The 12,825-nt window shown below is 37.4% G+C and overlaps 1 protein-coding gene across 1 annotated transcript; it reads left to right on the top strand.

Annotated features, from left to right (window-relative positions):
- The first annotated feature begins 1,320 nt into the window (after nucleotides 1–1,320).
- LOC144447443 (FAST kinase domain-containing protein 1, mitochondrial-like) lies at nucleotides 1,321–12,668 on the top strand. The gene is made up of 7 exons (XM_078137475.1): nucleotides 1,321–1,362; nucleotides 2,243–4,513; nucleotides 5,231–5,362; nucleotides 6,115–6,231; nucleotides 10,902–11,055; nucleotides 11,196–11,310; nucleotides 11,804–12,668. Exons 2-7 carry the CDS (start codon nucleotides 2,458–2,460, stop codon nucleotides 11,957–11,959), a joined length of 2,730 nt encoding a protein of 909 aa, XP_077993601.1. The 5' UTR covers nucleotides 1,321–1,362; nucleotides 2,243–2,457; the 3' UTR covers nucleotides 11,960–12,668.
- The last annotated feature ends 157 nt before the right edge of the window (nucleotides 12,669–12,825 follow it).

Below are 12,825 nucleotides of genomic sequence, written 5' to 3'. Positions count from 1 at the left end.
CTGGGGGCTCTGCATACAAGACCTCCCCAAGTGAGAGTCTAGGGAACCCGAATCTCAACTCACCCATGCAGGAACTAGCTGCTAGAATAGTGCATGCTGGGGAATACTTCATGTCCAATATTGCAGGCTGAACACGGTTTAGATACCTTTCCCAACAGGTTATCACTTCTGAAGCAACTGATACATCTTGATTAAGTTGTAAGCCCATTTGTTATGACTTGGAAGAAATGTACCTTGTTATTTGCCGCGCAGGATAAGTTGGAACTTGGTTTCCACTCTCGTCTGGGTGGTCGTGTAGAAGAGCACCCCCCCCCCCACCCTCACAGTAGTGAGCGTATGGATCTCATACATGTATTGACTTAGACACTTGTAATAAGCCAAACCTCCTAATTTGAGTCACATAATTAGCTGCCATGTATATGTATGCATCCAAGATCCACTTAGATTTAGCAGAGCTGTTGGTGGTAATTTCAAATACATCTCACATATGTTGCTGTGCATATAACTGCATCTGCCATGTCTTGTATGGTAGGGGTCGAATTTGAGAGAGGTAGGAATACCTAGACAAGTCTGTGTGCTTGGCAATATCATTCACTAGAACCATGATGTATGTAGACTCAGATATAGTCAAGTCTCTATTCAACTTTTACTGCCTACTTTCCAATTTTACTTATAGCCACTTTTGGAATATTAAAGCTTACTTTTGAAATAAGCTACTACATTCATTATGTACGTCTCCTAGCTGTGATGAGGAAATTCAATTTCAAAAATAAAAAAGTCAAATTTAAAGCATATATTTATATTTTTTTAATTTTCTGTACCCCATAATTGGCAAAAAAAATAAAAAATAAAAAATTGCTCTCTAGTACTTGCTCCCAAAAAATTTGCTGTCATGGTGATTGAATGTTGTTGGGTCCATTTCCTCCAGCCCCCCCCCCCCCCCTCCAATCAAAACGGTTTAACCCTTAGGTAAGTGGATAAACCATAGACCCTACACCCTAGTGTAGGGTCTATGGATAAACTTATAAAAATTGACAATAAAGCAGCTATACCAACAGTTACATTTATATGAATTTATAGTGTATGTAAAATACATAACACTACAATGCCATGGCGCTATTTTTTAAAATAAGGAACGCATTGATTCGTCCATAGTGATCAACTATATATTCCACTTGATATTGCTGTAAATTAACATTCCCCTACAATATCCCACACTTATGAAATCAACACCGCACCACGTACTGGTTATGTGAAGCAAAGTGTCCTGTTAGGGACAGCGCCATCACAGGTGACCTCGAGTAGCTTGTGTCAATGTAATGGCGACTTGCGTAAGAAATACACACATGTGACGGTGTTGTGGTAAGTTGCAAGCGTTTTTAAACATTTCTTAAATGGGACGTACCATCCACATTTGCCAGTAACGTTATAATCTGTTCATTTATAACTTTAAGCTTGTTTATTTGTGTTACCGAATCAGCGATGTTTAGCATTCACGTGTACCCGTCGATGTCGTCATTACCACCACGGTGGCGATTATTATGTGCCTCGAGATCTGTGAATGAGGTACAATTTGCCCATCAGTTATGTATGAACGGACGATATTTTAAGCTTTCGATGGGAAAGCACAAAGATGTCTGTTTACTTCTTTAGATCGTAACGTTAAAAGGATTTTTCTAGACCCGTTACGTTTACACAATCTCAGTCATGCTGTGACCTCGAGTCAACTTTCATAACCCGAGTTCCATAACAATTGTAATGATATTACGTCATCCCGAAGTGAACGCTATAAATTATGTTAGAATTGTTGGTAAGCCTTCGCCACACCGCTGCTTGCTCGTGATATACTGTTATATACACAGTGTTCCTTTATATACTTGAAGTCCTGCTCATGTAGAAACTGTTCTTATTTTGTGATATAGACATATCTGGTAAGCATTAGTTCACATACTGTGTGCAGTTTTGAGTGGTCGACTGCTTGCAGACTGTCCAGAATGATTACATGACTTCTTTGGCAGTTGTCCCTTCATTCTCTGTGATATGGAACTATGCACAGTAAATTACAGCAGCATGTACATTGTACAAAGTGTTGATATAGTTGAAAACCTAGATGAAACTACATGTCTCCCATTTAGATATTGGTACTGATATTATATACTTATGACTACATGTATTTGTGTAATGAGTGAAATTTTGATGGGTTTTTTTTTTTTTTTTTTTTTTTTTGCCTTATATATTCCAGAATCCCAGTATTTTTTACGCATGGTGTAAGATGTGAAGATTGCAACTTGATGACAGTGCCTCGAAATCATCAACATTGAGTAGCTTTATTGTTATCATACATACTCAAAGATTGATTGCTTCACTGTATAATCTTGAGTAACTTCTTCACTGAATCGCCAGAAGTCAGGTCACATGTCTCATCACCTCTAACCTTTAACCTTTTAACCTTCTACGATGGGTACAAGAATCTTACTTCAAAGAATTCAGGTTTTACTGGGAAGACAGCTCAGTGTCCCCACACACCTGGCCACAAACATAAAACCCTGTCTTTGGGCACTTAGTACCCAGGCAGCTCGGAGTCAACCATTGACAACCCTTAATAATGTCAAGCACGAGAACTCAAAATTTACATGCGATATTGGAACAAATGAATCGGTTACTGTTACGGAACCAGACCCAATAACGGACAAGATATTGAAGGCTCAAAATGAGGAGGCCATCTTTGATGTACTCACAGAAAACAAACTGTCCTTGACAAATGTACAGGTGTTTGCAGCTATTGACAGTTTGTGGGAGTTACAGAAACAAAAACCTGACGACAGTAGGGAATTCAGTGCAATTGTTGAACATCCTGAGTTCAGCCATCTATGTGAGACTATTGAGAAAAACTTTCATGAGTTCGATAGTCAGTCTTTGATCAAAACTTTGTATGCTGTACTACGCCTTCAAATGGACCCTTCTTGTAGAACTGTGCAGCAACTTGTTATAGAAGGCCAGCGAAGATTTAGTGAGCTTGACTTCTCAGAACTCTCCAGATTTGGAGTCTGTCTGTCTGATATGGGTCTCCACACTAGTCCGATAATGGGTCAACTGACTGGCTCTGTACATGAAAAACTTGACCAGATCACCAATGTTAGGGAATTTTCAAACTTCATCAACTTATGCATCAGACTTAGCTCATCACAATCTCAAATCAAACTTGCCAACAAAGCCATGGAGTTGTGTTCCTCTGATGTTCCTTCATCGCGAGATATTAGACGGATTCTTAGAGCGCTGACTTTTGTGAAGTTCTGCCACAAACCATTGCTAGAAAAGTGTACCTCACTGTTATTGGACAAGATCGATGACATTGAACCCCTTGAACTTTGTATTGTTCATAGATATCTCGCATTACTCGGTTTTGAGCATGAACAATTCAAGAAACGTTTGATCGATCGATTGACTGCTGTCTATAGCAAAACTGATAATCCAACTGTATTTGCAGGCATATTTGAAGCCTTGGCGTCAGACGCATCCTCCGATCTGAAACTTCAACTAGAAGACGCATCTTTGGGCATGATACCACAAATGTCCATCGATGATGTTGTCAGAATCTGTAATGGACTCCGACACATGAATTACCGATCGAGTAACATTTTGAAGAGCGTGGCCAGGTTTTTGAAGGAACCTGGCCTCATTGACAGTGCATCATCTAATCAATGTATACGAATCGCAAAGACATTGACGCAGTTCAACTTTAAGGATAGCAAGGTGTACAAATTACTCGGAGAAAAATTGAGTAAAGAGCTGAAAAACTGCCTCGACCCCCACAATGTGAGTCATCTCTTAATGGTACTTGTGGAGTTGGAAGTTCCCTTACCGAACACCACCATTTTGTCGAAAGTCAGCAATTCCATGCATCATTTTAATGTCGTAGAATTGAACAGACTTTCGTCAACAGTCAAGGAGATATTACAAGATGACGAACTTGTGTCTGCATATCATTCCGAGTACACGGGCGTTCTACAAGAATTGAGCCGAAATGTTGTGAAGAAACTTGACGATATCAGAAGTATTCACCTGTTCAATGATTTCATGCAGACAGTAGTTGCTGAAGGTCCCGATTTAGGTCTTATTGATGAACTGATGCAGCACTACAACAAAATGCTGCATAAAGTGAACCCACAAGCTGCCGTTGACTGCACTGTCATTTTACTGCGAGCACGATATCTACACAAACCACTTCTCGACACAATTGCAAAAGTCGTGATCAAATACCCACATAAAATCAACTTCCTAAACATCAAGAGTTTACTGCTAGTGTTTGCTAATCTTAACTATCAGCCACCATCTTCAGAACGCTTTCTAAGGACGTGTAAGGAAAGGGTTGAATCTTCCCTAGATAGATATGACCCTCACTTTCTCATCAAAATAGCCCACGCCATGGCACTGCAACAGAAGTTCTCAGCTAAAGTCACAGAGCAGGTGTTTAGCCTGGACTTCTTGGCAAAACTAGATGATGTTTTGAAAGGTAAGACTCAGAGAAACATAATGTGACTGAATACTAACCAGATATTTTCGCTGATAGAAAAGTTTGCAATTTTAAGAGTTTTCAGCTAGTTCGCAAAGACTAATTTTTACTAATTACGACACTGGTACATTGTGTTCATTAATAAGAAGCCATTTTAGTCACTACTTATTTTTGCATTTTAGTTTTCCAGCGAAATAAGTGAAAATAAGTCTTAAGCAAAAATTTCCATGTTTACAGTATCATCACATTTATTGGGGATATTCATTTTTAGGTTTATGAATATAGTAAAGGTTCAATTTATGATGCGATATGATATATCAAAAGCAACCCAAAATTCTCCACTACTGTTGATTTGAAATTGTATAAATGTATTTATTTGGGCACATGAAAAATTTGGCAGAATTTATGTAATACTTGCACATCAAAAAGAAAGGCAAATATTTATTTCTGTAATGCACAACTCAGAAACCAGTAAGGTTAGGTTATGAATTTGCTACAACTACATAGAAAAAAACTGAACACCAAGCTGAGTTGATTACACACAGCAACACATAGCAGTAGTACTGTATAACATTGTCAACAGCATTGTAGTAGCACCTTGACTGCTTGGTGTTCAAGTTTACTAAACCAAATTGTACATATTCTAATAATGTGTATATATTCATTCCTTCGTGCCATGTAGTAAACATGAACGTGATTGTGAATTTCTTTCTACAGAAATGCCTCCATACCAGGCTTCTCTGTGCAGGATGAAACTGATGCAGGTAAACAGGGCATTACGCATTGAATGTCCTGAAAGTAAAGTACCATGGTTCCATGATGAGTATTGTGAATTGTTACTCAAGAAACGTAAGTATTATTTACATTATTGTATGGTTTTTTTTTTCATGAACACAAATTGTTAAATTATACAAGTAGTATGCTTCTGTAATGAGAACATGTAGTAAGGAGATAAACTTCACCTGAGTTTACTACTCATTTTAGTGGGGTTCAGGGGTGAACAAATCCACTGGTCGTTGGTCCGGGACTAGTGATTTTTTGGGTGGACCACACAAATTTTACCTTGTCTGGTCCGTTGGACCAGTACCTTACTGTTAATAACTGTGTTAAAAAGTCGTCTGAATATACAGATTCATAGGTAAGATTTAATGTTTCACATTAGCAGGACCTGGGACCACTAATTCTTTCAGCAGGACCACTGGATTTTTTAAGGCACTGGTCTGGGGACCACCAGTTCACAAAATGATTTGTTCACCCCTGGGGTTCCCTACAAGTGTTTTTGTGGAGGTTTTAAATAGATAAAATCTACCAGACTGAGTGTCGTAGTCATTGCATTACTGGAGTTCCTTACCAGTGTTGTGGAAGGTGATTTTATCAGGTAGAGTTTACTACTCATTTTGCTGGGGTTTCCTACCAGTGTTTTTGCTATGGGATGAAAGTACATCTTAGTAAGTAAACTAAATCTGTGTATTCCCAAGTCATTTTACTGGAGTTTATATATTTTTAAAATATCAATGTCCATAGTCATTGCGTTTGAACAGGTTTACTCTTTATACTGCCTTATATTTTTCATGTGCAAGTCTCATTTTGTGGTTTCACAGGGTCACACACCATGCTCCCTAACGTACTGAAGGACATCCAAGGTGTCTTAAGTGAAGTGGTTGGTGGAGCAGCATATATGAGGTCCTGGGTGGTTACTCCATATTATTACAACCTAGGTGAGTGATGTAGTGTAAAACTTTGTCATTCGGTATATTAGTGACCGGTCGTGTTTCTTCTATGTCAAGTTTACATCCCCCTGATGCACAGTAATGTCTTGTGATTAACCACACTTTTGTTCCCTATCTGTTACTATGTGGTGACTCACAAGAAAACATTTTGACCCATACATGTAGACCTGTTGCCGGTTCCATGATGCACTGCGCGTCTCTCCATACAATGCCATGTATTGTGTACATACTAAGGGGTTTGCATGCACTACTCAGGGGGATAGTTGTCACCTGATCATACCCTGTGTTCACTCGTAATATCCTGGTTCTTTTAAAAAGTTCTCTTTCAGTTACATAAACTTTGTGGGAATGTTTAAAAAGAAGACAGACATAGATAAGAAAGTAGCCAGCATATGAACAATCACCAGTGCTTAAATAATCACATCAAATTTATTTCAGATCAAGAACAGATCTTAAAAGGTTTAAATTAATTAAAGCAGTTACATGTTTTGGTATTATTTGTCATCATATTATTTCTTATACTTCCAAGACATTTTAATGGAGTGTCATGTATCAACTCTTTATACCATTAAGAGTAACAGTCCATTATAAATTGTTTCGTAGTCACCAAGAAGTTTTATCTTACTCACTATTGTAAGTTTTTTCTCTACTTATATTAGAAGTATGGAGAATTTTCTCTTTTCATCCTTATCCATGAAATAAGGATGTGGCGGATACAGTTTGAAAGAAATTTTGTCTTTGTAAGTTGTATTGAGAGCAGAATTTTAGACACCACTTCAATGGAATCACACAAACAATATGATCTGCTTTCAATCTGTATAGTCATACATGTATACATGTATGTTATCATTTCAAATAATACCTTATGACAGGAGCATTAGTAAATTTTATACCTAGTTTTCCCAGGTTAGTAAAATAAATTAGTTGGTCTTTCAAATTACTTGATGAGCATTTCTTGTTTAGACGCATGACTATTGCAAACGATACTCGTGTAGGTGTTCATAAAACGGTAAACACTCTGTAATCGCAAGTTGTATCTCTTTGGGATAGCCAGTGACATCTATGGTATATCCATCACTAGGAATGGCTGAATGAAGACTATCACGTGATAAAACTTCCTTATACCATATTTCTACAGGACCACACATTTTCAATTCTTCCAAGAATTTTCCTGAAATGTCTTTTTTCCAAGTGAGCATGGATTCATCGTAAGGAATACCAACAGCTTTACAATATTTCTTCATCATTATAGCCGGATTACGCTGTAAATCATCAGCATCAATGATAACAGGTTGCAGCTCTATTTTCTCCCTTACAATGTAGTCATATAGTTGTGACAACTCCTTAATTCCAATGGACATATGTGGTGAGTGGAACTGTAAAGGTGCTCCCATCTCCTGGGCTTTTAAACATCCATTATAGAAAGAGATAACAGACTTTGCTGGATGGCGTATCAGGAATGTATGACGTAGTCCTACTGGAAGTTTATCAAGATGGTTAATAATGCGCTTGGCACCATCTTTTACAAATACTATCTTGTCCCCAAGGCAGGCACTCTCTATGTTAACTTTTGTTTGCTGGTATGAAACTCCTGGCCTAGGTTGGGTGGCTGTTTGTCCATCCATGATAATCCCATCAAACCTTTCCTCAAGCATTCCAAAGTATGAAGGTACTGCAAACGGTTCATGAAAAGCTTCTACGTCTGGCAAATTCCTTACACATCTCTCAAAAGCAGTGCCTAAGCTTCGAGCAGCTGACCAGAGGATGACCTTTGCAGGTGAAGTTTGAAAGTTTGTTTCACTCGCCATTAGATTGTGATCACACTTGTAGATATTGCTGTAAAATACTCTGAAATACAAATAAGATGTCCAAATAAGTGAATTATTACCCCTCAACAGGCACAGGTTAAAAGGGGCTAGGAGTGATCCGTGTCTGTCCGTCTGCTTGTCTGTTCATGCGCGTGTGTGTGTGTGTGTGCGTTTGTGCGTGCGTGCGTGCGTGCGTGCATGCGTGCGTGTGTGTGTGTGTGTGTGTGTGCGTGTGAGACAATTTCATTTCAACAAAATCTGGCACAAAGGTCAAATACTATAGGGGTGCATATACATTTTGTACCTGTTACTGTAATGACCTTGATCTTTATGGCAAAATGATGGCCACATTTGTGATAAAAATACACATTTTGTCTATTACGTGTTTCCACAAAAGTTTGATTCATATGGCAGCTACTCAAGAGTCTACCCCACACAGTGGTAAGCTTTCTATGAATCCTTGGTCTTTTACCTTGACCAACACCTTCAAGGTCAAATGCCGAAACTTGCCTTTCTACATTAATTCAAAAAATTGAATATACTGAGACTCTATTCAAGTGTCCTTTGACCTTGACTATCAAATATTAGGCTTTAATATTTGCTAACTAGAGGTGAATGTTAATTCTTTTGTGACACCATCGATGTGCATGTCAGCATTCATATTATCAGAAAAATGCTATCTAGTCAGACTGACCTTGTCTCATTTATCAATGTCATGTAACTGTATGTTTTGGATGTCCATTTTCTCCTGTATTGTATCGTCTTTTAAATAACATCAATTTACACATGAGTAGACATTGCCATGTATAATATTATGAATTTGCCTGTGAATTGTAGGACCATATTACAGATATCAGTAATCCCACAATAGTGGTGGGTGAGGGGGGGGGGGGGCTATGTGTTCAAATGCACTGAGTTCTAGACTTGTTCTATCTAGAATAATTATTTCCAAACATTTCCTCTAGATAGTGAGAGGCAAAAAAAGGAAGAAAATTGCTACTAAGATTATAGTGCAAAGGCTGCATGGACAAACTTCTTTGTCTGGGTTTAATACAGGTCTTGACTTGATATACTAACTGTACGCATACTTTGGACTGTAGAGACCTAGGGAAAGGAATAAGTCTAGAATTCTCAGTAAAATCATGTAGTAATCATACACAGTTGTCTTCCTCAAATTTGTTAACTCAACAGACTCGGTTTACATGTATTTCAATAGAGTGTGACCTATGTTTGTAATCAATCTTAACTGTTTAAAAAATTTTGTCAGAGCATTTTCAAACTCTTCAAAAATGTACTCCCAGATTGGAGGTCTTTACTATTGGACACAGGCAAGCATCAAATCTGAATGTTTTCAAGAACAAACAGAAGACACATCTGTTAAAACAATGGGTGTTTGGATTACCCCAACCAACCAACCAACCAACCAACCCCTGTCGCCATTGTAAATCAGATGCAATGTATTAAGTTCTTTTTCATTAGCTGATTGATTGATTGATTGATTGATTGATTGATTGATTGATTTCAAATATGTAAGATTAAAATTTACATGTATTATAATATTAAGTAATAACAACATTACATCTCACCTTGCATAAGCTGTGAATATTTATCAAGCTGGCAAAGGTAATATGAGGTAATACTAGTACTTTAGATTGTGTGTTACAATGACAGTACAAAGGTCAAAAGCTACCTTTTGTATAACTTATATAAGTAGTATATATCATTCATGTCACCTCATCTCAAAACCTTTGACATACCACCCATACACTGCTAGTCTAGCTGTCAGACTTGTGACTACCGTCCCTAAACTTTGTAAGCCGAGTGGCAAAACCACGAGAAGCGAGGGACTTTAGTCCCGAGTCTGGCAGAAAGCATTTGGAAAGGAATGTGATGTCGTCATTATGTGGGTTGGCCAAAGTATACAAATAACATCTCAGTGCAGGTCACAGTCCTGCAATTAACAAGGACCTGTGTTGTCGTTTATGCACAGTGGTGGTTATATTTGGTGTCCGAGTCCTGAAGTTTGGCCAGCTTCATCTGTTGCATTCCATATTCTAGTCATTACCAGTCTTTTATCATTATAGGACGCATAATTACGATGTTTTTGGTTTTGATTTCGCCCCTAAATGTAACAACACAAGCGACGTCCTCTCGTGCAGTGCATCTTGGAACCGGAAAATCGACTTGTCTTTCATTTGACGTCACATTAGTGGCATTCTGTACATTTGGTAATCTTAGCACTGTATCATAGCCTACACTATACGGTCTATGCCTATACCCACTGTGTACCTCGCATGTGATACAATACACAAGTAGTATATATTCATACTTCTTACAAGAGACATAATAATGTCCAACATGAATATTTTATTGAGGGGGTTATTACATTAGGTTCTGTCTGTCCATCTTTGCGTGCTTGTGTGGTGCATTCACCCTCATATCTCTGTTGCATGCACCAACTGATTTCAACCAAACCTGATGTAAAGATAACATATTATGCGATATGTGCATATCACTTTGTTTTGTTTGCAAATTCCTGCCCCTGGTAAACTTAGTTTAGTTTAGTTTAGTTTAGTTTTGTTTCAGTAAAACAAGATCGACAGTACAGATACATGTATACAAATAAAACACAAATTGTTGAATTACTTGGATAACCCACAAAGTCAAAGACTTGTATATATGTATACAAGCATTATTGTATAAGTTCTACAGTGGTTGCATTTATATTTGAACATGGGCCTGAAAACAATACATTGAATTATAAAATATGAAGCAACCACTGATGATCAAAGACTGTTCCTTCATACATGGACTGGAAACATTTTCACAGGATGTTTATTTATGTTCCAGACTTTGAGTGTGTACTTGATGCCAACAAGACTCCACTAGTGTGTGCTGATTATGGAAGTGTCCTCAACAAATCCAGTACAATGTCCACCAAAGTTCTAGCTGATTTGATGCAGTGGGGATCACACAAGAAAGAACTACCGCCTGGAGCACAGAGGTACTGTTAGTTCTGAGTTTAGGCCTTTATATTGTTTTATACTTTTATAGAAAGAAAACACAAAATCAAACTGTTGATCATCAATCATGAATTTTTTGAAGTGGTTTAATATCATTTTACTACCGTTATTTACTTTCCAGGATTGCCATCGATTTCTTGACCCCCAGACATCTTTGTACCAACTCAAGACATCCACTGGGACAAGTCGAAATGAAGAAGAGACACTTAGAGATTATGGGATACAGATATGTCATGGTAGGTAAACTGATTTTGTCAATGTATATTGTATTCGAGATAAGATTTTGAAGCCACCTTTCTGAGATGGAGAATATCAGAGTTACAGACAGTAAATATCAACAAGATGGAAATCAGTGAAAGAAGTGAGAGAGACAATTTTAGGCAACAGATGTGAAAACTCAATGCAGGGCTGAATATCCTATCATGTGTACATGAAGCACATTGAAGTACTACCTTCGCACCAGTTGTCTACATGAGGGGAACATCGCCTTTACCAACAAAGTGCAATTCTTGCACTTTCTTATCAATCCTTATCAGCTCATTACCATAACTAAGTGTTTGCTTTTTGTAATTACATCTGATAAGCCTGAGTCGTTGCTGGTATAGGTACTAGGTCAAGACTGAAATGCTGTCGACCGAATGTGTACAAGTGAGGGCGCTGTTGATTGATTAGCAACTTGTAAAGATATTCACTGATGTGGATTCAATTCACTTTATTTTACATCCATAGATTCCCCATTATGAGTGGTTTTCAATGAGACTTTCCACCAGAGAGGATTTCAAAAACTATTTACGAGAGAAGATATTCGGCAAGACTTACACTGGACCTGATGAAAGTAAAGAACCAGCTGCTGTGTATAAAATCTTGTCATCACTAACTAGGTGAAATAGTATTGTGTGTGAAAGTTACAGCTCAGCTTGTGTGTGAAAATGACAAAACATTACTTAAGAAAGTGGTATAACTATGTATTAGTAAATTCTACCACAACCCACCAGATGTATGTGTGTAACTCCTGACAGACATCTTACTGCCAACTAAGAAAGGAGTGAATATGTAAGCTGAGTTCAAATATTGGACAAGAATAAAAAGAGTGAAATGGAATGTACAATAAACAATGTTATAATGAACTGATTCTTTTCTGTGGTGTAATGTAAAAATGTGACCATACATTAGTTTATCAAGAGTCTAAAAACTCATGTCCCAAATGGGACGTTTGTCTTTTCATCTGCAAAACGCACATATTCCCAAAATGAAAAATGAATAAAATTTTATTTTACAATATCAATCCACTTTAAGAAAGAAGATCATGAAATTATATAAAGCCAAAGTGATTTGATTCTCCATACGTAGTGAACACGAGACATCAAAAAATTGACTTTCTTTGACTTTGAATAATCCAGACTATTCCTCCCAGTCATTTCAATCCAAATATCACAATTCAAGAGGAAACCTTCGTTGGTAAGAACTTATAAACTTATGTATATTATTTATGTTTAAATTCAAAATCTACTTTGCTCCCTATGTACCAACATCATATATATAGAAATGTACCAACATGATAGATCGAAATATTTGTTGTATTTATTACGTGTCACGCACAACAAAATCTTAGGGAGAACATTTTTAAATGTCAAATAATTTGACTGTGATAATATCATTTGAGATGTAAATAAAAGTAAAATGAAAATTGAGTCTTTTTCTCCAATTTATTTCAACTTTCCCTTGACATTTCATATAAAGAAATTCCTTCA

Source organism: Glandiceps talaboti, chromosome 16 (genome assembly GCF_964340395.1).
Source record: "Glandiceps talaboti chromosome 16, keGlaTala1.1, whole genome shotgun sequence".
NCBI lineage: Eukaryota > Metazoa > Hemichordata > Enteropneusta > Spengelidae > Glandiceps > Glandiceps talaboti.
This window is presented reverse-complemented; position numbering and strand designations above follow the sequence as displayed.